Below are 26098 nucleotides of genomic sequence, written 5' to 3' on the forward strand. Positions count from 1 at the left end.
TGGAAGGCATGGGCATGGAGGTTATTAAGAAGAGAGACTGTAAAAAATGGGGTTTTAAGTTACCCGACTGGAAAAAAATGTTACTTTGTGAAGATAAACACGAGGGTGGGACTCGGTATAACGGTCCGCTATCAGATGAAGGGCAGATTAGGGGAGCGGTTACGTGGATTTAAATGTGGTAACCGCCAATGTTTATGTTAGCAAAGGGAGAAAATGGATGGCAGGTGTGTTTTGGGAACCAAAACAGTGTAAAGTTGCTGTAATTAAGTCCAAAAAGTAGACTTAACACAAACATAAGTATAGAAGCAGTTTAGAGACAAATAGAAGAAACAATTTTCCAGAAGAAAAAAAGAGATTATTAGAGATTATTATTATTATTAACTAATCTAATAATTAGAAGTATTTTTTTTTCTTGAAAATGTTATCAAACATATTTTTTAAGTAAAATCTAATATTTTTCACAATACTAGGCCAAAAATGGCTCTTCATTTAATGTAGTTTTTTAAAGCAAAAAATTTGTCCTGTTAGTTTTCTGAAAAAAAATTGCAATTGATCCTCCAAAAAGCAATTTTACAAGAAAAATAAATCATATCATATCGATTTTATTTTTGTATCCCAGTAGTCAGGATTTAAAGAGAAAAGAATCACACAACAAAATTTCTAATTTTCCTTAGTAAAGTATTTTTTTTTCATGAAAATGTTATGAAACATCTTTTTTACGTAAAATGTAATCTTTTTCATAATTTTCGGCCATAAATGGCTTTTCATTTAATGTAATTTTTTAAAGCCAAAAATGAGTCCTGTTAGTTTTCTGAAAAAAATTGCAATTGATCCTCCCAAAAGTAATTTTACAAGGAAAAAAATCATATATCGAGTTAATTTTGTATCCCAGTAGTCAGAATTGAAAGAAAAAAGAATCACACAACTAAATTTCTAATTTACATTTTCAAGAACCAAAAGACACTCTAATAGGAATGAAAGCAAGTAATCATATTAGATGAACGTCCAAATTCTAAAATAATTAAACGTTTTGCAGCGAAATCGCAGAAAAAAAACAGCACAACAACAGAGTTGAGGCGTTTTTTTCCCCCCCAGGTAGTATCAGAAGGTCAAAAAGCGGGTTGTGTATGATCACAACATGCATGCTTTGCAACCTTGACGTCTTCTAAGAGCTTTTTATGTTTGGGGAACTTCCTGTTCTAAATGCACCCAAACACTGATGACATCATTTGCCTTGTCTTGGCAACCTTCAAAGACCCAACAGACACCTCTGGCCAAAAGATGTACTACAAAAATAAAGTCTAAATTAGAGATAGAAAATAATTAAAAATGATGTGGAATAATGTTACTAACAATAAACTGGTGTTGAAATTTAATTTGTTTAGAAATGCTCTTAGCAAAGAGTGTAGATGTTTGCTGGCAGGTGTGGAAGATTGTTTTGGTCCAGTTGCTCTAGAGTAGGATTAAGTTCGCCCTTCAGGTCAGAGTTCAGAGGTGAGGGTTCAAATCTTGGTTATGTGACAGCCGTCTTTCTTTAGCAGACAGAGAGGAGGAAGGAAAAAGCGCCATGGTCTTTGTGTGTTCGCTTTGCCCTCACATGGCACATCATTAGAGCATGATGCAAGCAGAGATGTTCATCCATAATGCATCACCAAGTGTCTTATGTAAGGCCACTTGCGCTTGTATACTCTACATGTGATCGCTCTCAAGAGATATACTTTCAAACAAAAACTTGTTGATGTGGACCGGTTTTTGTTGTGCGTGCGGCTCCGGTTGGATTTTGAATTTAATTGGGATATTCCGCATAAAATATTAAATCGTCTTCATTTGAACTCATTTACCTATCAAACTGCCCCCACGGGTATATTGTCTCTACCCTAAAAATATATATATTGTAGTTAGGTGTGATATCTTCTTAGAAACGTGATTAATGGTTGGAAATGGCGACATTATGACCAAAGCTAAGAGATAAATGCTACTTCGGCGACCCCTCACGGTCAAATGATAAAGAAAGCGCTTACTTATGCAGCATCCAGTCAAGTCGCTTTACTGCCACCTAGCGACATCTCGAGGTATCACATAGCAGTTTACAAAATTAGGAACATTGAACATTAAACGTAAACAAACTGATGTGAAAGGGGTTCATTTAAATTTTTTAAACGGGAAAAATAATTTAGTAGGCCTGGGTGTCATTCATTGTCAATTGGAGCTTCTGTGGCTTTTTTTTCTAAACCGTTTGTAAGTAAAGCTGGTGTGGAAATTTACCTAAGCGTACATGGCAATTACATCTACATAAATATCTAATCATGTGTTTAAAGTGTAACAACCAAGTTCCAAAAGTTCTAGATTAATCATCAACCGTTAAGAAAACAATCCAACAATAACAAACCAGATTTATTATTATATCCATTGAACTCTCCGCAACAAAATATATTTACATAGTTCACAGTGAAGTTGGTACATTTTGGTTCAGGGTGAAGGCGAGTTAGCAGGCAACACAGACAGTGCAACAATAATAATAACAATAATACAACTGGATTAAGGTATGACGGTATTCCAGCAGATAAATCCCTTGTTATCAATGAGCTCCACTTGCATGTTCTCACCACGAGCCCTTTAGAAGATTGTTGGTGGTAAACAGTCTGATGGGATGGCAAAAAAAGGCGGGATGGTTCAAGAAGGTTGAAGACGAGGGTCAGTCCTCCCTTCGAGGCACGCAGCCTTCCATCTCTAGGACTTCAGGCCAGCCCTCGAACTTGTTGGTGTCTGCGCTGTTTTTGATGTGCTGCAACAAACATGGCAAACGAATGTTTAGGCTTCTGACTGGCTAAAATAAAAAATCACAATTAGCGATTGCTATGCTGTGGAATATATTTAATTATTCTAAATTAGTTTTATGGGACTCTAGTTTTTCTCTCTGAGACCAGAGTCCATCTAAATTTGTTTTCCCAACATCAAGACAAGCTTTGGCTAAACAGATTGTCCACACACTACCTGCTCAAATGGACTCTTAGTCTTGATCCCTTTCCCGCCAACAAAGATCCAGTTATCCCGGAATCCCAGGTTGTTAATAGCCGAGCTTCCCAAGTCCGCAATCAACTTCCGAGCTTCATCGTTGAGCCTAAAAAAAAAAACGAAATCAATTATCAATTAAAGGTTGGGATTCATGGATGTGAATACAGTTGATGTCCCTACTTGGTGGAGGGATCGTCGAAGGAAGCCATCATGACCACCGTCCCATCCTCAATTCCCTTCAGGAACTGAATGAGGGGTGCCACATCTAGGATGAAATGTGACACACTATTCTGTGCTCATGTTTTCATCTCTGAGGTTTCAAAATTAATCGATTACTCGACAGGCAATCAATTATAAAATTAACTATTTTAATAATCAATTAGTCATTGTGTAACTTAAGTGTCCAAATCCTCCGATTTCAGCCTCTCAACAATAATTATTCTCTGACTTATGTAGTCATGAAAACAAACTTTGTGAAAGCAGACTTTTTATCTTTTGTATTTATTTGCTATTTACAATCAATAGAATAATCAATTCTAAAAATATTCGATCGTGACAGTCCTACTGTGAAGTAGTAATATGATGCTCACTTCCTGCCCACATGTCGAAGAAGTCTGTTTTATTCAGCTGGCCAGTTCTTCCTGTGTAACAAGAAATAATTAGTTCAACCAAACTGTTACATCATAATGAATCCCATAAGAAGAACAAGACAGTCTCAAGATGCCTTGTTTGAAAATAAATAGGAAGATAAATATATAGGAATACCCACAGGAGATTTTGTCTAATTGCTAGACAGTTGGATAGCGCAAATAAATAATATTTTCATTTTTGCCATTGCGTGTTGTCGAAAGATGGTGGCAAAATTGAGCGACTTGTAAAACATAACATCTTACCAAGTCAAGGCCAGAACTTGAACAAACATCATAAAATTTGGTTGTTATGTGTAGACACACAAAGAAAGGTTAAAAGAAGCCTTGCCCAAGAAGACAAACATCTGCCATTTTGGATTAATGCAGCCATTTTGGCAGTGAAGATGGATGGCTCGCCATTCAACAGGAAACTCTTAATCAGTAAACTAACCAAGGTCAGATTGTAAGTTAACAATCTGTTTTATGAAAACCATCCCGTGAAGAGAATCGAAAAGTGAATGCAATCCATCGCTGTCGCCGGCATTATTTTGTATTCAAACATGAAGCTGTGGCATTACCGTTGACGAGGGCAATGTTAATTCCTCGTCCCACGTTGTTCTTCACGGCGCTCATGAGCCTAAAAAGAACAAGGTAGATGAGATATCAGATGTGTGTTTTGTTTCTCGGTAGTATTTGACTTCCTCATTCCAACACCTTCATCAAACACATAGTATTGCATTTACAATCAAATGAAGTCATAAAAGGTCACCTACATTTTGTCCTCCAGGCACATTTTGGGCCCAACCACGCTGGCTGCACCACTCGCCATCTTGAAGGCAAACTGACCGGCAGGACACGGCTTGGAAAGTCCACACTTGTGCCCAACTCGTTTGGCTGTTGGCCAATGCAGATTTTCCCTCAGATTTTTTGAGTGATCAAATGGTTGGCATTCAAACCACACAAAATATACTTACAGCCATCTTCCAAGGGACCCGATTTGCCTAAAAGACAAAAAACAAGACGTGCAAACAAGACATGGTGAATTTTCAGAATTTCTGAATTTCTTTTTCCGAATTTGGGGATAGCACACCAAATTGATGAATAACTCGTTATGAATTCAGAAGTGATTGTTTTTGTCAAATATTAAATTTAGTTTAAAAAGGTGATTGGTAATAAAAAATGCTTGAAATCTCTCAGTGCTTTTAAAAGTGAAGACAATTTACAAAATGAATACACAGTTTGCTTTTGTGGACCGCATAAATTGATGTGGCGGGGCCTGCTCTGGCTCTCAAGCCTTGACTTTGAAACCTCTGCATTATACTGGCCAGTGGAAAACTATCAGAGAGACTTAAGGAGATGCCTACTCATATACTTGAGTTTATTTTAGTTTTATATTTAATGTTAGTTACAATTATTCTAATGTTCAAACTAAAATGTATACCGTATTTTCCGGACTATAAGGCGCACCTAAAAACCTAAAATCTTCTCAAAAGCCGACAGTGCGCCTTATAGTCCAGTGCGCCTTATATATGGACTAAATTCCTAAATTCAAACTGGCCCTAAGCATTGTGTCATGAAATCAAGCATAAGTGGCCTGCTGAAGACTATGAATTATGAATCAAAAAGACTGCGGATCATTATTTTGTGATTATAAAGTCATTTGTTGCATCTGAAGTTGAAATAAAAAAGATAAAATGGAGAATGATTTGATTTGGGTTAAAATCTGACATGACGCATTAATGGTGCGCCTTATAGTCCGGTGCGGCTTATATAAGGATTAAGTTTTAAAATGGGCCATTCATTGAAGCTGCGCCTTATAGTCCGGTGCACCTTATAGTCCGGAAAATACGGTACTTAATGTTATTAATTCCGCAATAATTATGTTTCACTGTGTAAATAGCATATAATGCATAAGTGTACATTTATGGTGAACAAAACAACTACTGGTGAAAGCCCTTGATTTTTAGTTGTGGTCACTTGAGCTGCTTTACCTTTCTCCACATTGATGTTACTAGTCTAGCCATCAATTTCATTACAAAAGTCAGATAAAAAAAAAACACAGCTTGCCTGGTCGACTTTGCATTTGGGATGAAATACATAACTGATGCTACTACAGTCTATACTGGTGAGAGGGGCGGCCAGCAAATTTAAGGGGGTGGCAATTTTCACCCCTGGCCCCCTCTTTGGGGCGCTACTGGATCTGAGCATTTTGCATCCCCAGCTTCTCTGCTCCTCATCACTTACCCATCACGCTTCCCAGCCGGAACTCCATCCTTATCTCCAGCAGCTGGAACGCCAGATAGATGCCCACGATGAACGCGGAGATGAGTGCTGCCAACTTCAAAATACCTGGGGATAGAAAGAACCACGTTTGAGAGTTTCTTTTGTCAGTGTCCCTTGTCGGAATGTCGGAAATCATAGATTTTATTTTTCATTAAACTTGGGGGTTTACCTCCAGTTCGCACCATATTCAGTCAACTTCAGCCACCCTGAAACATCCCAAAAAAAGAATCGTTATAAAAATATTAATACTTAGCATCTAGTTTCTATAATTTTTTAAGGATCACTTCCTGTTGGCAAGCTGCTACCAAAAGTATAATCATTATAGAAATATTAATATTTAGCAGCATCTAGTTTTTAAATTGTTTTTTAACATCACTTCCTGTTGGCGAGCTGCTACCAAAAGTTGGTCCTCTTTCGGAGTGCCACTTGATTTCTACTAATTTCATTTAAAACACAAACAGTATATCTTCACGAATTTGAACTTATTAATATAGTTCTTAAATAATGTTTATTTGATATATTACTAACATGTTGGTACCTTAGAAAAGAATAGACGCGACCTCGTAACGTTCGTTCAAAGGACTCTCGTCGACGTTAATTAACAGTGCAATTAAAAGTGATATTTGCAAGTCTGATCAAATGACAATTGCGGAAATTTGATTAATTTTGTTTGTCTTACCAGTTTTACAAATAACGGCGGTGACAAGCAGACATTCCGGGTGTCGAATCCAGAAGTGACATCAGAGCTGCTTATTCCAACAAGCGCTCACACTTGACCCACCCCCCAAAAAAAGAAGCGTAGGTGGCAACGGGAAATACTAGACGTGTGTTTACTTTTTTTTTTTAAATAAATAAAAATAAACAAGCCTAGAGGTTGTTGCGATAAATGTGGTAAGATAATAGGTGGCTTACTTGTTTGAAAGTTGTTGTTTTTGTTTTTTATTGCTATAGTGAGACATCACACTTAAGAGATGATCTTTTTTTTACTTCCGGAATTCTTCTTCTTTGTTCAGTCAAGAGGTCTGCTACCCTGTAGCGACCTCACTTGGTACTTTCACCAAACAACAAGCAATGCTTTCAAACAAAGAATAAAGAAACGGCCCGTTTTTCTTTATATTATAACTTATATTGTGCATTATTTATTTAATAATAATAAAAAACATTATAAAACAAGAGTAGCATCCACATGTAATGATATCCAAATGAAACATGCACAAATCAAGGCTGGAGCGAAGTATATCAAGAAAATGAATGTCAATAAATAAAGTTATTTCATTTTGTCACAGCTCTTTAAATCCACTCTAGTGTCAGTCCAAAATGGGTTTCATTGCAGAAGATTTTGCTGGAAAAAAGACATCATTTTCATTCTAAATCATTTTAAAATTCCAACAAAAAAAATGTGCATTATTTAATGCGAGTGATGATTACATTATCTGAATCCCGAGGACAGGCCGTTCCATTGCTGCTGTTGGCACATTCAAGGTCCCATGTGGCTGCATTGTGATCATCTTGAATCTGGAGGTTGGAGAAGCGATACTCTGGTGCCCTGCAGGGTGGCAGTGTGAAACAATAGTCAGCAGAAATGCTCTGAAAATCTTTGAACGTGTTCCGAATGTACAACCGCTTAGCTCACCTGTACTGGTAAACTCCTCTTCTGATGGCAACCAGAGCAGAAACAATAGCGGCTAGGACGATGATGCCTGCGCCAGCGCACACCAATATCAGCACCATCCTCTCTTGCTGGAAACACAATAAAAGGTATAAAGGTCTTTTGAGTTTTTGGATTTCAAAGCTACTCACCGGTGTATCAAAGTGTGTCACTGGTGCAGTGGGATGTGGGGCAGCTGAATCAAGATTGGGTTTGACACCGCAAGGTCTGATGACAGTCTGGACCGCTAACTGAGAAGAAAATCCCCCCTCACAGCGGTCACTCGGGACCTTGCGATAGCCCGTCGTCAGTAGCTCATCCTCTTCTCCATTCAAGCACATTTCCAAGGTTTTGTTGTGCAGGTCAGGCTGTCGTACACACTCTGATGTGTTCTCGTGATGCTGATAGCCGTAGTCACTGTTTCAAAGGGTAACTTGTTAAAAAGGTGACAAAACTAATCGATTAATCGACACCAAATCGATTATCAAATTAATCGCCTCGTATTTTAATAATCAAGTCATTGCTTAGAGCCATTTTCAACTAAAGATTGTCCAAATCTTTTGATATCAGGTTCTCAAAAGTAATAATTCTGTAATTTCTCAAGTCCTTCATGAAAGGAGACTGGTTTATCATTTGTGTTTACTCAAAAGAAGACATTTGCATCTCCATTTACTGCTTGTGTAATATTGCTTAACTGTTTTTTAATCACTAAATAATACGAAATAAACAAATAATTGTTAATAAACACTTATCGGGAGAGGGACGATGAGTTTTTATTCGCAAATCGCAAATAAAATTATACCTGATTATTCAAATAATCGATGGACTAATCGATAGAATAATCTATTTTAAAAATATTCGATCGTGACAGCCCTAGTTTGCTACTGAATGAATCCATATGTTGCGATTTGATGTCCTCACCACAAAAAATCTTCTTTGGTGCACAGACAGGGACTTTCGTTCTTTATCGTGACATAGCCGCGACCGTTCCGACACACGGCTTGTTTCTTCCGTCTCCGGTATATTTCCTTGACACCCAAGATGCAGCCATCCCTCTCCAAAGCACCTCCCATTGTTGAGTGCGCCAACCACTCCTCATAATCTTGATCATCACCTTAAGGAATGATATCAGAATCTCAAGTCAGGGAGAATCAGCGTAAGAGTTAAGTTAATATTTCCACCCACACTCTCTTGTGATGAGGCTCTGGAAGTCGATGGTAATCGCCACCCACATGGGCTGGTTATCATCCTCGGGACGAAAGCCCCATACGCTGACGCTCATGGCCTTGGTACCTGGCTCAGAAGCCAGGCCAGCGAAGAAGAGGGGCTGCTCAGTGAAGTTGTACGACTTCCAGCATTGGCCTTCGTCTGTTGAGAACCTGAGGCACAACCAGAAATGTTTATCTCAAGAGGTGTGAATACAATACGAGTATCGCCACTTGGAAGCTGGTTTAGAACCTGCAGACAATAAAAAAGACCACAATAATGAAACCTTTTGGGAACCGATGTTGGGGACCTGCCAACTAAAATGGAATTGAGTTTGTGGATGACCAACAAGACCAGAGGTCAACAACAATAAGCCTGTTTCGTACTTGATCGTCTTGACTTTTCCATCACGTCGGGCCTCCACAGCTACAATGAGGCCGCCAGAATCCAGTATACTGTAATGGTGGGGACCCCTCAGCGTGCCCCTCCAGTTGTAACCCCCATCAGACGAGACAAACACATCTGGATACTGCCATGATGACAGGCAGTCACCCACAGAACCTAAACCACAAGAGAGTTATACATACACCTGTATCAGAAATAAAATTGTGATTGTTACCATGTGCGATGACCAGGCCGACAGCAGTGGGGTCGGACATGAGAAGCATTGGAACGATGTGATTAATGCGACTATGTTCTCCGTGAATATGAAGGTTGCACTGTGAAAAACAGTGATAGGTTAGACAAATATAAATGCAAATGAACCGCATTCAACGCACATTCTTCACTTCCTCGCCACATTCCACATTCAACGGTTTGGAAATCCGATGCCACGTTCCTCCCCGATTGAATGAAATGACAGATCTGATTCGCCCATCTGAAACAGCAAATGAAAACAAATCAAATCTCTGACACCGCGTCCAACACGACACCGGAACCGACCCGCCTTACCTTTGTCCAGTTTGTTGGTGAGGTACACGCCGCGGAGTGATGTGATGTTTCGGAAATCGCTTTTTCGTTGCCCGTCGAACAAGTGGCGCTCAAGGGATTTGGAGAAAAGGATGCCACGGTCATCTGATGTGTACATGGTCCCAAAGTAGGTGTCTACGGGAGTTTACAATCGTGTATGATTTTTGTCTGTGTCCTGAAAACCCTTGAGAGTCCAAAGATTTGCCACAATTAACCCCTCAATAGTGTAACATTGCAGTGTGTTTGTCTTAACTCATTCACTGCCAGCCCAGTTAAAATAGATCTTAGACGTCTATAGTCGTCATTGGGAATGAAGGGTCATAAGTCATAAATCTAGCCCAGGGGTCTCAAACTTGAGTCCTCAAATCCGCATATTTGAGAGTTTTATCTCTTTAAACCAGTGCTTCTCAAATAGTGGGGCGCGCCCCCCTTGGGGGGCGCCGTGCTATACCTGGGGGGGCGCGTGTGACCCTGGGGAACAGGCTTTTCTTTTGCAGTACTAGAATAAAGTGTAATTGCGCATCTTCCCAGCAGGGGGCAGTGGCGCTCTCATTGTTACTTCTGTGACGTTTGCGACAGTGCAACATTTTACGATTTACAAGACAAGTTAGGATAGTCACGGTGGGGAGGGGGGGCGCGAAAAGTTTTCTTCTTGCTAGGGGGGGGCGTAACAGAAAATAATTGAGAAGCACTGGTTTAAACACATCTGATCCAATTAATCAGGATCATGAACATTTGAATTAGGTGTTTTTCTAACAACAACTAGTGTAAAGATCATAAATCTAACCTCCATAAAGCGCCACAGTTCGAGAATCCTTGAGCTATTACATCTTGACTTTTGCAAAAGTTAAATAATTGTTACCCGTTTCTAATTGTGTATGTTTAGCTGTTGGTTTAAAACTTTACTAAAAAAATAGATGTCAAGTCATAAATCCGTCATGAAGGACAAGGTCAGCTGAAACAAACCACAAACACATTAAGAGTGTGTTTGTGTGTGTTCTTGTGATACACCCTGATCTCAAAATATGTTTGTCAGCAGGCGCAAGCTAAATCTCCCGCCCACTGCTGGTGACAAAAGATGTAATCTCCCTTGATTTATCTGAAGTCCAGTCAACTTAAAACCAGAATTTTTTTTAAATGAAGGAATTGTGGCTTTTTAGGAGACTGAGGAGATGTTAAGAAGAGTAGGAAAAAGCTTGATGGGAAAGAGAAGGAAAAGAGGTGAAAGGGAATAGTGTCGAGCTGGGCATGGTGTGCGCAAACACGAGTATGATGAAATGATTTGTCAGCAGCAGCCAGAACTCGTGAAACCAGTTCAGTATTTGCTGTTGAGTATTTCCATTACAACAAAGAAAAAACTGTATTTCTGCCAGGTTTTTAGTTATTTTCGTCTTTGTGTTTACCTCCTGGATTGTCCACATGCATAAAGAGCATGTCCTCATCTCCGTCCAAGATAGAGTAAAACTGGAAACACATACAAACGAGGATGGAGGAGGCATGAAAAACGTGTTTGACTCAAATGATATTTTTGGCTTGTCTAATTTATCTATCTATCTATCTATCTATCTATCTATCTATCTATCTATCTATCTATCTATCTATCTATCTATCTATCTATCTATCTATCTATCTATCTATCTATCTATCTATCTATCTATCTATCTATCTATCTATCTATCTATCTATCTATCTATCTATCTATCTATCTATCTATCTATCTATCTATCTATCTATCTATCTATCTATCTATCTATCTATCTATCTATCCATCTATCTATCTTACTCCGCCACTAACTGAGTTGAAAAGGAAAAGGTCATCCTTGGAACTGTGTCATCAGTTTAATCAACAGCTACAAGTAGCTAAATCCGATTAAAAGGTCTGTGATTGTGTTTTAAATCTGCTTTACGTTATTAAATTTCAACAAATTGTGCGAGCTGCATTTGGGAATGTTCCAATGTAGGCACAGCTGAAAAATGTAGGCTAATTGTACCCCTGAACTGAATGAATTTGATTTGTAGATGCTCACATTTGAGAATAAATGGTTTTCATTGAACAACAATGCTATGCTAACGTTGGGTATGCGTGTCCCATTAGCGTCTAGTTTCTAAGACAAGCACTTACCGTAATTTTTGGACTATAAGTCGCACCGGAGTATAAGTCGCACCAGCCATAAAATGCCCAAAAAAGTGGAAAAAAAAACATATATATGTATGTAAGTCGCTCCTGAGTATAAGTCGCCCCCCCACCCAAACTATGAAAAAAAACGCGACTTATAGTCCGAAAATTACGGTACTATGTCAAATTGTCCAAAGTGAACTCAGTAACAAAAGATAATTTCGATTTAAATCAGTAAAAAAGTGTTCTAAAGGCTAGAAATCTATAGGCTAATTCTATCCCAAACACGAGAACCGTAAATAGAGACGTTAAGCTAGTTAGTAGTCATTGGTAGCCAGTATCTTAGTCAAGGAGCATTATCCATTATCTTTAAGATTTATTCATCAAAATAATGTTAGCTGCTAGTAATGTTAGCCTTTTATGCTGAAAGCCTGAATGTGACCTTTTTTTCCGCACTTGGCTTCCTTTTGTTATTCGTAACTGAAACAAGATTATAAATATGGTTTAGTGAGGAAAGTTATGAAATTCTTACCTGTTCTGTGGATGCCGATGGGAGTAGCGCTCGACTGAAGGTGTCTCCTTGGTCGGATGAGAAATACATGACCCTTGGAGATCGCTGGCAGGAAATATAACACAAATGTCATCTGAAAGCATTATCTATAGCAGTGTGTTATTTGAAAATGTTTCACCGTATCTTCCATGACCGAGAAGAAGAGAAAAGCTCCAATGTAGCCAAAACTGTAGACATCTTCGTGGATGACGGTGAATGTCTTCCCGAGGTCTTTGGTCCTTTTCAGCTGCAGATCACCTCTCTCTTCTGCATCCACTACAACAACAGGAGACCAAATTTACTTGATAAATATAATGGAGATTTATTTTTAAAGATCCAGTTGAACTGGATAAATCATTTACAGCTGTAATTTTTGCACTCTTACTTGTGTCTGCTTTGCTGGAACTGAAGAACAAATTGATGCCAGCTCCCCTAAAGAAAGAGTCTAAAAATTAGACTTTCAATATTAACCCAATCTAAAAATGGTGTCTCATGTCTTTGAAACTGTGGTTTTGTGTGCCACATCCTGTTGATTCTCACCATGAGAAAGAATGCACTCCATCATGCACTTTATTCCACGCAGCGCCAAAGTCCAGCGAGAGCCACAGAGCACCCTGGAAGTCAGGAACAGGAACACACTGGTCGTGTTTACCCTCTTCTCCCAAAGGCGTGACATGTCATGAGTGTGCTTGCAATAACATTGTCTGCACTTTAAAAAAAAAAAAAGTAGATCAAACGTGTGTGTGACTCACGTCGATGCTAAGCGCCACCAACAAGTCGGGATTGAGGAAGTGGTAGGTGATAGGCTGAGCCAGGTGGAAGGGGAGCTGAATGAAGCGAAAGGTGGCACCGGCATCTGTTGAGGTGAAAATGATGCCGCCCGGATGGTCCACCACGGGTGTGTCAGCGGTTAATATCACCTGTTTCAGTCATACATACAGTTATGGGAATGGGAGTTTTGAAGACAGAGTTGAAGTACTTGATAGCACTTACCGTTTTTTCCCATGTATAATGCGCCCCCATGTATAATACGCACTAGGGGTGTAACGATACATCGATACACATCGATTAATCGATATAATGCTCTACGATTTATTGGTATCGATGCTAAAGGTAAACATCGATTTATATCGCCGTGTTTGACCTCGGACATTAGACGCGACTTTATTTTGAAATCCAGTTCATTGTTGCTTGCTTCCTCTTTCCGGCGTTGTTGTGTTGTGAGCAGAGCACGCGCGTGAAAGGGGAGGGGACAACTAGTCCGCGGCTCCTGGGCTGGTGCTATGGCTAGTGTCTAAAAAGACGAGGAAATTTGCTCCCCTTTAGGCTTCAAGTCATTCGTTTGGAAGCACTTTGGATTCCAAAGAAAAGATGGCTCAACGGCCAAGACACGTGCAGTTTGTAAATCCTGCCATGCGGTGATCAAATATTCAGGGAGCACAAATCTCGCCGCACATTTAAAGAAAAAACACGACATCAAAGTTCAGTGTTAAAGTAAGCAATTTGTATACTACAATACTCTTGTAATTTCCTAAATAAAGAGTTTGCAGTGCCTTGTTGATTTCGCGTATGAATTGTTATAAATCAGGATATTGTTATATATTTTTTACTAAAAAAAAAAAAAAAATCGATCGTAGAGCACTATATCGCGATATATCGTGAATGAATCGCAGCAGGCTTTAAGATATCGGCAAATATCGTATCGTAGTTCTTTATATCGATATTATATCGTATCGTGAAAAAACCCGCGATTTACACCCCTAATACGCACCCTAAAAATGGCATGTCGATGCTGGAAAAAAGTCTGTACCCATGTATAACACGCACCCAAATTTTGACTCCTATTTAAGTCCGTAAACGTAAAATTATTTCAGAAAAAAGATCATCTTTGGGAACAACCGGATGTTATTCTGCCGGTCAGTATCACTGCGCATGCGCTAGCAAATTCGATAGCGAAGAAATGTTTCGGATTTGTGTAGGGTACATTGTGACAGCAAACGAGCAGGTGATTGAGCAAGCGTCTGATACGAGAGCATTGTGTTCGTATGGAGCGTGTTTGAAGTGAACAGCAGAGAAGAAAGCGCATCTGTAATGACGGCCTCCGTATCATATCCGGATAAAAAAAAAAATAAAAAAAAACGTTTTTTTTTTTTGTACCCATGTATAACGCGCACCCCAGATTTTAGGACAATAAATTGGTTAAATTCTGCGCATTATACATGGAAAAAAACGGTAAATAAAATTGGCAGGCTGGGAGCCATTTTTGTGTGGCTGAAATGGGGCTCTGGGCCAAAGAACCATTGCTAACCAACAAAATAGCAAAGAAGACCGACCAAAGTGTGAAGTATTTCAAAATTGATTAATCGACAACAAATCAATTACCAAATGAATGGCCTTGTATCTTAATTAATCAATTAATTGTTTAGAGATAAACTAAAGATTGTCCAAATTTTCTGATTTCAGATTCTCAAAAGTAATAATACTCTAATTTATCTAGTCCTTCAAGAACGGAGACTTGTTTATCTTTTGTGTTTACTCACAAGAAGAAATTGGCAAACATCTGCTTTCACTTTGGAAAACAATGACCATCACTTTTTCTTGTATGGTATTCCTTTTTTTTTTAAATCACTAAAAAATATCAAATAAAGAAAAATAATCTAAACAGTAATCGGAGCAAAGTGTTTTCAAACGCACTTTAATGCAAGTAAAATTAAATTTGATTATTCAATTAATCAATGGAATAATTGATCAAATAATTTAATATTCAATAGTGACAGTTGTAGTTGTCCTAATATATTCTGAAAACAACAAATACCATTTTCTTTGGAGGAACATTGCCACTGCTAACATGCTAGCATCTACTAGCATTCAGCAGTTAGCACATGACTTTCAACTCACAGAACTTCCGGGATGGCTGATGATGTAGTGGTGTGCATGTGTGTGAGTGTGACTAAAAAAAACCTCACAGAACTTCCTGGTCCAACGCTGACTCCAAACTCCTCTTTGATGAACGTATGGTTGATGTTCTGCGAGATGTCGTGGAAAGACTTGCCGTAATCCGTACTGGAAAGGAAGATAGGATTGAAGAATAATGCATTTGTATGGCATGTTATTTGCAACTCACCTTCGGTAAAGACGCGAGGAGCCACCCTCGAGGAACGTGTCTATGGGAGCGCTGATTGTGGACAACACCAAAATAACCTAGAAAGATACAACTGTGCTTATGATACTGTTGTCCATGTAATTGTATAGTAGTGATGTTTTGTTGCAACACTCACCCCAGTACCATCACCGACCCACGTGAGAATCACATAGGAGCCGTCGTCGCCATTAAAGCCTGTCTGAAAGCGAAACCACACCAAATTAGCTGTCTAACTGCATTTAAAACCTATTTCACTGTATTGGCATTCCTTTACTTTGTATATCATAATTATTGCAAATGCATACAAGTTATTAATTAAATACAAGAAAAGTTTGGGATGAAACAGCAACAAAGATAAAATGAGCAAAGCATGTATTGTACCATACTGAATGGTGATTTCATTATCTATTGATGTATATTGTATGTCAATAAATTAAAATCTTAATTCAATTGTGTATTCAAAAACTGAGACTTGTATACAGTATGACTCAACTTTCTTCGTAAAGCATATATAGAAACAACCCACATACATTCCCTACAGTGAACCTTTTTTAAAATGGCATAACATACACAACAGAAGATCAAAATTATTTTTATGACTGGAATTTGATAGGACTTGAAAGTTTGAGAAGTAGTTTCCATTTTCAATTAATTCATGTAATTTTATAATTTCTAATTAAGCTTGACCAATAACAATATTCCCATTTATTGATATGAGCCTGTGCATGTAAAGTACCAATAAGGGGAAAACCTTGTTTATTTCAAGCATAAAACGGATCAATTTCAAGCTTATTGATTAAATAAGGTAAATTCACACCATTTTACTCGACCCACAATGAAAACCACCAGAAGACCACAAAATAGATCACGACCCTTACCTTGGGAACCACTGCTTTTCAATAATAGGAGACTGTGGACTTTGATTTCATTCGTAAAAAAGAACATGTAAAAGTAACACCTCACCTCGTGTGTGTTGTCGTCCAGAACTCGATGCTCGGCTGGGGTCAGGGTGACTCGGCACGACTCGAAGGCAGGACCCCGGGGAGCCCTCGAGGCACCCGCGGAGGTAGCGGCGCCCCTCCGCGGGCGAGCGCGCGCTTCGGCCCCGAAATGGAGCAGAACGCAGAAAGCCACGATTCGCCTCCAGATCATGACCGGTGCTGTAACCGCTCGGAAGCCCCTGTGGAGGTATCCGCGGGCGGGATGCGTGTCCTCCGAGTGGTCGGGGAGCGGCAAAAGGTGTGGGAGTGGAGAGGGAACGGCTCATTAACATGAAAAGTGCTGCGTCCTCCGCGGTGCAGGTGTTAAAGCCCGCATCTCCCTCACATCGGACTTACGCTGAGGGCCATTTTGCACACAAAGTCCCCGTGTGACCGACCTTAAAGGACACACATGTGGGCTCCACCAGCCGGGGAAGGCATTTTACTTCTTAACACAGTATTAATCGTGAACAATGCACACACGGGACAATTTTAAGCAAATTTCAGGTTTTGTAAACCTCAGTCCCACCTTGATTAGTGGGACTGAGGTTTAGTAGGTGTAGTAGATAAAACGGGCCACACGGGGGTGCTGTTTAGCGACGGGACATTTTAAGTATCCCTATGTATTCATATTCATTTTTAAATATTATCTAGAATGGCTTCAAATAAAGCTATTCGTATAATAGATACGCTAAATAGTCTTTAAAAAGTTCACACTTTTTATTAAATTATTTTCTTGATTTGTTATAATAAAATGAATTACAAATTGCAATTTTTCCAAAACCTGTTTCCGTAATTTACAATAACAGTGACAAATATGTTTAATCGCATCTGCATGGCCTCCGAGAACTAGTTTGCCTTCCACTGCCTTTTATGTTTAAAAATACAATGTTGGTGATGATGTAACGTTTAGACTCCAAAAGAGACAAAGTAAATGTTATTGATAGAACACAGCTGCCATTTGCTTAAGATCCAGCTATCAGACCTCTCTTTGTTTACATCATCATTCAAACAGCACCTATCTATATACAGTTTGAGGTCAAGTTTCTATTGAAAGGATGTTTATATCAGACAAACAATTAATCAAAAGCAAAACGTGTTTGAGAATGAAATCACTTGTTTTGTTCGTGATGCCGGTTTATTCAGATTTCACAAGTTTATACTGTTCACTTTGTTATGCGACAAACTGACAATGTAGATCATCACAGGCGTACATTTTAAAGCTACACACACAAGTAAACCCTTGGCAGGGTTGCCAGCCATTTCAGTTTGCATTAGTTAGGATTGTTTTTTTAAATTATGAGACACACCAAAAGATTTATCCTGAAATCATTCCCCCGTGCTGCTTGCAGCCACTTTATCATCTACATTACAGTACAATTCTGTCTTTGGCTCAGCAATAGTGCATTCCTGTCACATTTTTAAAGCTGCCACAGTTCCACGAAGTGCATCCGTCAGACATTTTTGGCCCTGTCTCATCAGTCCACGTGAAAGGTCACAGAGGCCCCTGCATGATGCTTTAGCGGAGGGCCTCTTTCTGTCTCCAGCATCCAGCGGCGGTCCTGGACATACATCAGGCCACCAAACGAGTCAGCCAGGCTGAAGATGAAGGCGAAGATGGTCATAATGGTCCCGAGGAAGTAGAGCTTCAGAACAGCTGGAACCATGGCCCGAGGTGAGCAACAACAACCCTGTGTTATGGAATATATGATCTACAATACATGAATATCTGTTCCGTCATCAGTCACAGTCAGTTAAATGTTTACAGTGTTTGTAAATGTATGAGGTCAACTGTGTCTAAATAATAAATACAATACAAATGGATCAGAAACAAAACTTTACTGCGTATGTATTTAGAGAAGTCACTTCGGCAGGGGAAAAAAAATATTAATGGTGCGTTTAAAATTTATAGGAAATGCCCCAACTAATGCGTGAAATACACGCTACTTGCTTCATGTAATAACCGATACACGTTTATTGCTTATAAATTTGATACTAAACTCCTTTTATTTGTGTATAAACAAGCACACATTACGTACAAGGTCCCAAATTACATCACGAAACAAGTCAAATTGGCGCTACATAGTCGTCTATGAGAGCACTTGAACGCACCAGCGGCTTGACTGCGCCGTATATGCAAAACGTGGACGTAAATTACAAAAAGGAAAAAAGAACACATTCGCGTGACATTTTAATTCATCTTTAAAACCCAAATGTTTGCGACGGTTTGATGAATTGCGAAGAACTCACTGTGCGTCTTGTTTCTTTACATGCCTGTCGCAAAGGCTGCCGAAGGTTTCCAACAAGAAGCCGAGACCAGCTAAGGTTCTAGCGGGTATTAAGTTATTACAAAATTTAAGTGTCTTTGAATTTGTCTTTTAAATAAAAGTGGTAATTTACTTAAGAGCTGGCTATCTCATTCGCCTGCTCGCATCTCGTTGAGGAGCGTAGAAGAGGGAAGCAGACAGAGGCTATTTCCGGTTCAAGGAGATTTACAATATAATGTATTTTTTTTTTTAACTTAGCACGTCTTTTTGTATCCTTCTCTGACGTATAAAACTAATAATAAACATTATGTAAAATATACACATCACTAACCTTAATGTCGTCGCTCAGTCTTACATGCCTCCAATCCCTCATCCACTTGAGTTGCTGTATCGACTTGTCAGAAGGGGAGTGGTTCCTTATTTGTTCTCATGCAAGTTGTGGACTTTCCCAAAAATGTCAGCTGTGGAAAATACAACCCCACAAACTAACTAGTCATCATTATTCCCTCCGGGTAAGTCCATGGTGTTGTAGAAAACATTTCACTATCCCAAATAAACACTTTTAAAATGCTTCTTCAAGACTTTATTCATCGCATAATACACAGGTGTCAAACTCAAGGCCCAGGGGCCAGATACGGCCCGCCACATCATTTTATGTGGCCCGCGAAGACAAATTGTGCATCAAATTCGTGTCGTTACTAGAATTGCAAATTTAATACTATCATTTTTTTATATATATATGTATATATATATATTTGACCAGTTTTTACTCGTCTGATTTGTAAACAAGTCGTTTGTCAGTTTTGTTTTGTAGCTTTTACTGTATATAATATGAGGTGCTCATACATTTATTTGGGTTGACGGTCATAATGGCCCTCCGAAAGAAGCTATGACTACAATGCGGCCCGTGAAAAAAGTGAGTTTGACACCCCTGTTATGCCATAACAAATACTGTACAAAAATTAACCTGGACTTCTGAAACATCACTTATGTGCATGTTTGGGATAACCCTTTACACAGTTGTCTTCAAAGTTGGTTTGATGCTTTCATGTAATTCACATACTGTACATACAATTAAATGCTCATGTTTATAGTAGAGCCATTATAAATCTAAATTTTAACTATTGTGTCCTAAAAGAGTGTGTCATATTATTTGATGAGCCATGATATCTACTCAGCACAAAGGTATTACTTGCATTGCAACAGTTGAGATGAATTAAAAACAACTCGACAATGTTTCTCTCTGCTTCCTGTCTTTCATAATAACATCAAAAACAGTCAGTGAAGTTTCGCAAGCAGGCTTTGTGAAACTTGTGCCAGAGTTTTTGCTGCAGCAGCTGGAGGATGGCCAAGCATTCAGACTGAAAAAAAGAGAAAATTAAAACCTCGTGTCCTGCATTGGAATGACACAGCAAAAGCAATGCTGGAGCTCAATTTGGATTTAGTAGTTACAGTATCTTTATCTCACATCTCAACATGACTTAAGACCAGTACAGTACCTGAATTAACTGCTGTTTGGTGTAATGACACACATTGTCGGACAGGGAAATATAACAATTATCCACGTATTACTGTTGAAGTCGAGTGAAAAATGCAAATCAGTCTAATAAAGGTAGAATAAAAACATTAAAAATAAAATTAATCTTTCAATTAATTTTTGTTTTGAGTGAAGACCTAATGACTTATTTTAATCTTTAGTTAAAAAGACTTAATTATAGTGAGACAAACATGTTTTTATACAATAATGCTAAGATGTAATTGAAAATTCTGACATTTTGACAATGAACTAAAAATACATTTAATGTAATAATAATTACCGTATTTTCCGCCTTATAAGGCGCACCTAAAAACCTAAATTTTTATCAAAAGTCGACAGTGCGCCTTATAGTCCGGTGCGCCTTATATATGGATTAAAGGGAAATGTACTTTCGGTAGTTTGCAAACACATTTGATTAAGGCTGCGTTAGACACATATAATCATATCAATATAATTTCTAGTAGTAGTGTGGTCGCTTAATAAGTGGAAAGGAATGTGCAGACTACATGAATTAGTTTTCTTCAAAGTATTGTGGAACAGGATGTCCAGAAAGGGAGTATATCTCAAGGCCGATGAGGAACGCGAAAAACAACTCGTCTTTGTGGTCCAGACACCTGTGCTGAGCAGGGGAAAACCCAAACGAGGAGGAGATGACCATCGACCATCGACCAATCACCACACAATATTTTGCATGCTTGAATATTCATATTGTGTTTCTTTAAAACTGGGCAACCCGGAAGAATGTGTCATCTTTTCTGGTCACGAAGGCACACCAGTTTTTGTGTTAAGGACCCAAGACCCAGGCGCCTGTATTAGCTTGCTTTGTCAGGATTAAACAATTGGTAAATTCGGCCTAATTGATCTACTGGTCTTCTCTTTGACAGAACGAACTCGCAAAATTGTTAGGTGCGCCAGTGTGTGGATTAGAACATAGCAATTCTTGTGTTAAGTGTTGATCACAATTTGGAGTCAGATCAATAGCTAAAATCCGTATCCTAACAGGATCAAGTGATGAATTTGTTGATCCATACTGGTTGTACACAGTGCTCTGCCAAAATGTTTTAGTACGTTTTAGTACGACTAGTAAATTACAAGGTCGCATCGCTTCCCAACATTACGGTAACTATAGTCAGGGGGCGTCACCAAATAGCTGTTGTACCCGCGAGGCTATTTCATTTCAAAATAGGCTGCTCCGTTAATGTTTCGAGTAAATCTACGGATCGATATGGAAGGGAAACATAAGTAAGTAGTACCAATGCGTTAGATCGAACTTTAGTCAGTTCCTATCATTTTATAGGAGATCGTTTGAGAAACGCGATTGTTTACACTTTGCTGAGGCTCATGGGAGATTGCGAGCTGGGGCTCATAGGAAATTGCGGATGGCTAATGCTATAACGATAGCTGCTATACGCGCGAGGCTATTTCAGGTCAAAATAGGCTGCTCTGTTAATGTTTCGAGTAAATCTACAGATCGATATGGAAGGGAATACCGCATACCGCAACCCTAGTCAACCTCAGTTTGTTGCAGTAAAGCTTCTATTTTATGCGCCTTATAGTCCGGTGCGCCTTATATATGGACAAAGTTTTAAAATGGGCCGTTCATTGAAGGTGCGCCTTATACCCCGGTGCACTTAATAGGGCGGAAAATACGGTACTAGCTCTTTGAATGTCTGGTGGTCTCATTTAAAAATAGATTTAATATTGTTAACTGAAAAATGTTAATTTTTTAAAAATATATAGTTTTCTAAACATGGTTCTTTTGAGGTATTAATGTTCAGTATGTTTCAGGTGTGTGGTTGTTTTATCTCATTCAATTGAGAACGTGTAATCATGTGAATTATAGAATTTAATATGCTTAACAAGTACTTTTAAACTGTAGAATAACCACACTGCTCAGCCTTTTCATGAGTGATATTTTAATTTACTTTAATGCAAATAAAATTGTATCTGATTATTCGATTAATCGATAGAATAATTGAGAAAAGTATTGCGTTTAAAAATAGTCAATTGTGACAGCGACTTGAATAAATGCTGTAATTAATAATGGAATTTTAAATTCCCCAAAATAGTTCAAAACAAAACACATGAAAGGCGGCACGGTGGCGCACTGGTAAGGAGCTCCGCCTCACAATGAGGAGGGTGTGAGTTTGATTCCACTTCCAGCCCTCCCTGTGTGGAGTTTGCATGTTCTCCCTGTGCCCGCGTGGGTTTTCTCCGGGCACTCCGGTTTCCTCCCACATCCCCAAAACTTGCTTGGTAGGCCGATTGAGCACTCCAAATTGCCCCTAGGTGTGAGTGCGGATGGTTGCTCGCCTCTGAATCAAAGTCAAAGTCAGCTTTATTGTCAATCTCTCCACGTCACAACACACAAAGAGACCGAAATTACGTTATTCTCTATCCCACGGTGACGAGACACATAACACGATAGACATACAAGTACGCGACACAATATAAAAACAAGAAGGCAAAAAATTCAAACAATCAATAGTAAGAGTGATGAATAAATAATAAATAAACAGATAACACAATAAATAAGAGGAGCAAAACGGAGCCAGCAAGCATAGCGCAAAAGTAAAAAACATCATAAACAAAAAGGCACAAACAATAAATAATAAGAGTAATAATAAATAATAAATAAACAGATAACACAACAAATAAGAGCCAGTGTGCATACAGACAGTACAGACAGTAAAAGTACAAGACGCTACGCAGAACGGGGGAGCGAGTTCAGGATCCTAACAGCCTGGAGTACAAAGCTGTTTGAGAGTCTGGTGGTGCGGGAGCGCAGGCTTCTGTACCTCTTCCCAGAGGGCAGAAGCTCGAACAAAGAGTGAGCGGGGTGACTCACATCACTCACAATCGTGGTCGCCTTGCGGGTGAGATGGGAGGTGTAAATGTCCTTCAAGGAGGGGAGCGAAGCACCAGCAATCTTACCAGCCGTGTTCACCATGCGCTGCAGGGCCTTCAAGTTGTAGTCAGTGCAGCCGCCACCCCAAACAGCAATACAGCTGGAGAGGACGCTCTCAATGGTGCCGCGGTAAAATGCAGTCATGACGGCCGGAGGAGCGCTCGCTCGCCTGAGTTTCCGCAGGAAGTACAGGCGGCGCTTTCTTTGCCAGTGATGCGGTGTTGGTGGACCAGGAGAGATCCTCACTGATGTGCACCCCCAGGAACTTGGCGCTGCTCACTCTCTCCACCACAGCACCGTCGATGGTCAGCGGCAGGTGTTGGGTGTGACCCTTCCGGAAGTCGACAACAATCTCCTTGGTCTTGTCGACGTTCAGCAGGAGGTTGTTGTCCCTGCACCACGTGGTCAGAAGGTCAACCTCCAGCCTGTATTGAGTTTCGTCTCCCTTGGTGATGAGACCCACCAGAGTCGTGTCGTCAGCAAACTTCACGATACGGTTGTCGCTGTAGGTTGCAGTGCAGTCATGCGTCAGGAGGGTGAAGAGCAGCGGACTGAGCACGCAGCCTTGGGGGGCCCCTGTGCTCAGCGTGATGCTGGCGGAGATTTTGTCGCCAACACGTACTACCTGTGGCCTCTGACAGAGGAAGTCCAGTAGCCAGTTGCAGAGGTAGGTACTGAGGCCCAGCGCGTCAAGTTTGCTGATGAGGCGTTGTGGCACAATGGTGTTGAAGGCAGAACTGAAGTCCACAAACAGCAATCTCACATACGAGTCCCTCCTCTCCAGGTGGGTGAGGGCCGAGTGGAGGGCAGAGCAGATGGCATCCTCAGAAGACCGTTTGGCTCGGTACGCAAACTGGAAGGGGTCGATGGTGGGGGGGAGAACGGATCGGATGTGCTCCATGACAAGCCGCTCAAAGCACTTCATGATGATGGGCGTGAGTGCTACGGGGCGGTAGTCATTGAAGCAGGACGGAGCGGGTTTCTTCGGCACAGGTACAATGGTGGCAGCTTTGAAACACGACGGGACGATGGCCTGCTGCAGGGAAGTGTTAAAGATGTCCGTGAAGACATCCGTCAGCTCACCAGCGCAGTCCTTCAGCGCCCGACCCGGGATGTTGTCAGGGCCCGCCGCCTTACGGATGTTGATAGCGGCAAGCGCCCTCCTCACGCTGTCGGCGGAGAGGCACAGGGGCAGCTCGTGTGAAGGGGGAGTGGCCTTTAGCGGGCAAGTGCTGTTCTGAGCGTCGAAGCGAGCAAAGAAGCGGTTGAGGTCATTGAGCAGACGGACGTCGCCTTCACAGCTCTGCGGTGCGGGCTTGTAATCCGTGATGGTCTGAATGCCTTGCCAAAGGCTCCGTGCGTCCCTGCTGTCCTTGAAGTGGGCGGTAATTTTGCACGAGAACGCCCTCTTTGCTTCTTTGATGCCCCGGGACAGGTCGGCCCTCGCAGTCCTCAAGCCAGCCTCATCCCCTGCTCTAAAGGCTTTGTCCCTGGCCCTCAGCAGCCTGAAGACAGCCCCTGTCAGCCATGGCTTCCGGTTAGCCCGAGTGACGATGGATTTTGAGAGAGTCACATCGTCAATGCACTTCCTGATGTAGGAGGAAACAGAGTCAGTATACTCCTCAATGTCTGTCCGATCGTCGCAAGTGGCAGCCCTCCTAAACATGTCCCAGTCAGTAGAGCCAAAGCAGTCACGCAGTGCATCAGAGGCACCCTCAGGCCACACCCGTACCTGCTTGCGAACCGGCCTGGACGCTCTCACCATTTGTCTGTATGCGGGCAAAAGCATAACAGTGATATGGTCAGAAAGTCCAAGATGGGGGAGGGGGGCGGCTTTGAAAGCTCCTTTATGCGAAGAGTAGACCCGGTCCAGGAAGCTGTCGCCACGCGTAGGAAAATTAACATGCTGGTGAAGCCTCGGAAAAACAGACTTCAGGTTAGCATGATTAAAATCCCCAGCGAAGATGGTGAAACCGTCAGGGTGCGCTGTCTCTTGTTCACTGACAGCCTGGTACAGTTCACTAAGAGCCGTGGTCCTGTCGCCTTCGATGTTGGAAGGCGGGATGTAAACCGCGACTAGCAGAATCGCGGTAAATTCCCTTGGCAGGTAAAAAGGACGGCACTTAATGATCACGAACTCCGCCAGTGGCGAGCAGTGCTTGCATACCACCACAGAGTCCCGGCACCATTCGTCACGGATGTAGACGCATATTCCACCTCCACGAGATTTCCCCCCTTGTACAATGGCCCGGTCCGCCCGATAGCACGCTAGCCGCTCCAGGTGTACGGCAGAGTCCGGAATGTTGACAGTCAACCATGCCCAGCGATTTGCTAGAAACTAGGGGTGTAAATCGCGGGTTTTGTCACGATACGATATAATATCGATACAAAGAACTACGATACGATATTTGCCGATATCCTAAAGCCTGCTGCGATTCATTCACGATATATCGCGATATAGTGCTCTACGATCGATTTTTTTTTAAAATAAAAAATATAGAACAATAACCTGATTTATAACAATTCATACGCAAAATCAACAAGGTACTGCAAACTCTTTATTTAGGAAATTACAAGAGTATTGTAGTATACAAAGTGCTTATTTTAACACTGAACTTTGATGTCGTGTTTTTTCTTTAAATGTGCGGCGAGATTTGTGCTCCCTGAATATTTGATCACCGCATGGCAGGATTTACAAACTGCACGTGTCTTGTCCGTTGAGCCATCTTTTCTTTGGAATCCAAAGTGCTTCCAAACGAATGACTTGAAGCCTAAAGGGGAGCAGATTTCCTCGTCTTTTTGGACACTAGCCATTAGGGGTGTAAATCGCGGGTTTCGTCACGATACG

The 26098-nt window shown here is 40.6% G+C and overlaps 2 protein-coding genes and 1 long non-coding RNA gene across 7 annotated transcripts; all 3 read right to left on the bottom strand.

Moving 5' to 3' along the window:
• Window positions 1-2378: 2378 nt before the first annotated feature.
• fam3c (FAM3 metabolism regulating signaling molecule C) lies at window positions 2379-6725 on the bottom strand. Of its 3 annotated transcripts, none has more exons than XM_061268872.1 (10): window positions 6607-6725; window positions 6097-6133; window positions 5889-5993; window positions 4619-4645; window positions 4418-4538; window positions 4223-4281; window positions 3606-3656; window positions 3196-3280; window positions 2995-3121; window positions 2379-2785 (listed from the first exon to the last, which is right to left on the bottom strand). In XM_061268872.1, the coding sequence occupies exons 2-10, from the start codon at window positions 6110-6112 to the stop codon at window positions 2696-2698; spliced, it is 681 nt and encodes a 226-aa protein (XP_061124856.1). In that variant the 5' UTR covers window positions 6113-6133; window positions 6607-6725; the 3' UTR covers window positions 2379-2695. The 3 variants fall into 3 exon arrangements, with proteins under 3 accessions (XP_061124856.1, XP_061124854.1, XP_061124855.1); XM_061268870.1 differs by having other exon boundaries at window positions 2992-3121; XM_061268871.1 differs by lacking the exon at window positions 6607-6725 and adding an exon at window positions 6466-6555 and having other exon boundaries at window positions 2992-3121.
• Window positions 6726-7031: 306 nt separating this feature from the next.
• si:dkey-159a18.1 (sortilin) lies at window positions 7032-16912 on the bottom strand. 2 transcript variants are annotated; one of them, XM_061268868.1, is made up of 20 exons: window positions 16522-16912; window positions 15695-15757; window positions 15541-15617; window positions 15383-15479; window positions 13169-13336; window positions 12957-13071; window positions 12802-12861; window positions 12556-12692; window positions 12399-12482; window positions 11154-11214; window positions 9733-9885; window positions 9561-9658; window positions 9401-9500; window positions 9168-9342; window positions 8761-8954; window positions 8497-8689; window positions 7728-7992; window positions 7561-7667; window positions 7356-7473; window positions 7032-7269 (listed from the first exon to the last, which is right to left on the bottom strand). In XM_061268868.1, exons 1-20 carry the CDS (start codon window positions 16708-16710, stop codon window positions 7252-7254), a joined length of 2472 nt encoding a protein of 823 aa, XP_061124852.1. In that variant the 5' UTR covers window positions 16711-16912; the 3' UTR covers window positions 7032-7251. The 2 variants fall into 2 exon arrangements, with proteins under 2 accessions (XP_061124852.1, XP_061124853.1); XM_061268869.1 differs by having other exon boundaries at window positions 12802-12848; window positions 12957-13030; window positions 16522-16908.
• Window positions 16913-17637: 725 nt separating this feature from the next.
• On the bottom strand, window positions 17638-19349 carry LOC133145583 (uncharacterized). 2 transcript variants are annotated; one of them, XR_009710940.1, is made up of 2 exons: window positions 19137-19349; window positions 17638-18250 (listed from the first exon to the last, which is right to left on the bottom strand). It is a non-coding gene; the product is annotated as an uncharacterized LOC133145583 (long non-coding RNA). The 2 variants fall into 2 exon arrangements; XR_009710939.1 differs by lacking the exon at window positions 19137-19349 and adding an exon at window positions 18789-19130.
• Window positions 19350-26098: the final 6749 nt, after the last annotated feature.

Source organism: Syngnathus typhle, linkage group LG21 (genome assembly GCF_033458585.1).
Source record: "Syngnathus typhle isolate RoL2023-S1 ecotype Sweden linkage group LG21, RoL_Styp_1.0, whole genome shotgun sequence".
NCBI classification, from domain to species: Eukaryota; Metazoa; Chordata; class Actinopteri; order Syngnathiformes; family Syngnathidae; genus Syngnathus; species Syngnathus typhle.

Coding starts and splice junctions, on each gene's coding strand:
- fam3c (XM_061268870.1), bottom strand. Junction 3,281..3,605: donor CTTCGACATGTGGGCAGGAA/GTGAGCATCATA, acceptor ATTTCATCCTAG/ATGTGGCACCCCTCATTCAG. Junction 3,122..3,195: donor TTCGACGATCCCTCCACCAA/GTAGGGACATCA, acceptor TTTTTTTTTTAG/GCTCAACGATGAAGCTCGGA.
- si:dkey-159a18.1 (XM_061268868.1), bottom strand. CDS start 16,710: ATGATCTGGAGGCGAATCGTGGCTTTCTGCGTTCTGCTCCATTTCGGG. Junction 9,501..9,560: donor GTGGCGAGGAAGTGAAGAAT/GTGCGTTGAATG, acceptor TGTTTTTCACAG/TGCAACCTTCATATTCACGG. Junction 7,474..7,560: donor AGAGGAGTTTACCAGTACAG/GTGAGCTAAGCG, acceptor GCCACCCTGCAG/GGCACCAGAGTATCGCTTCT.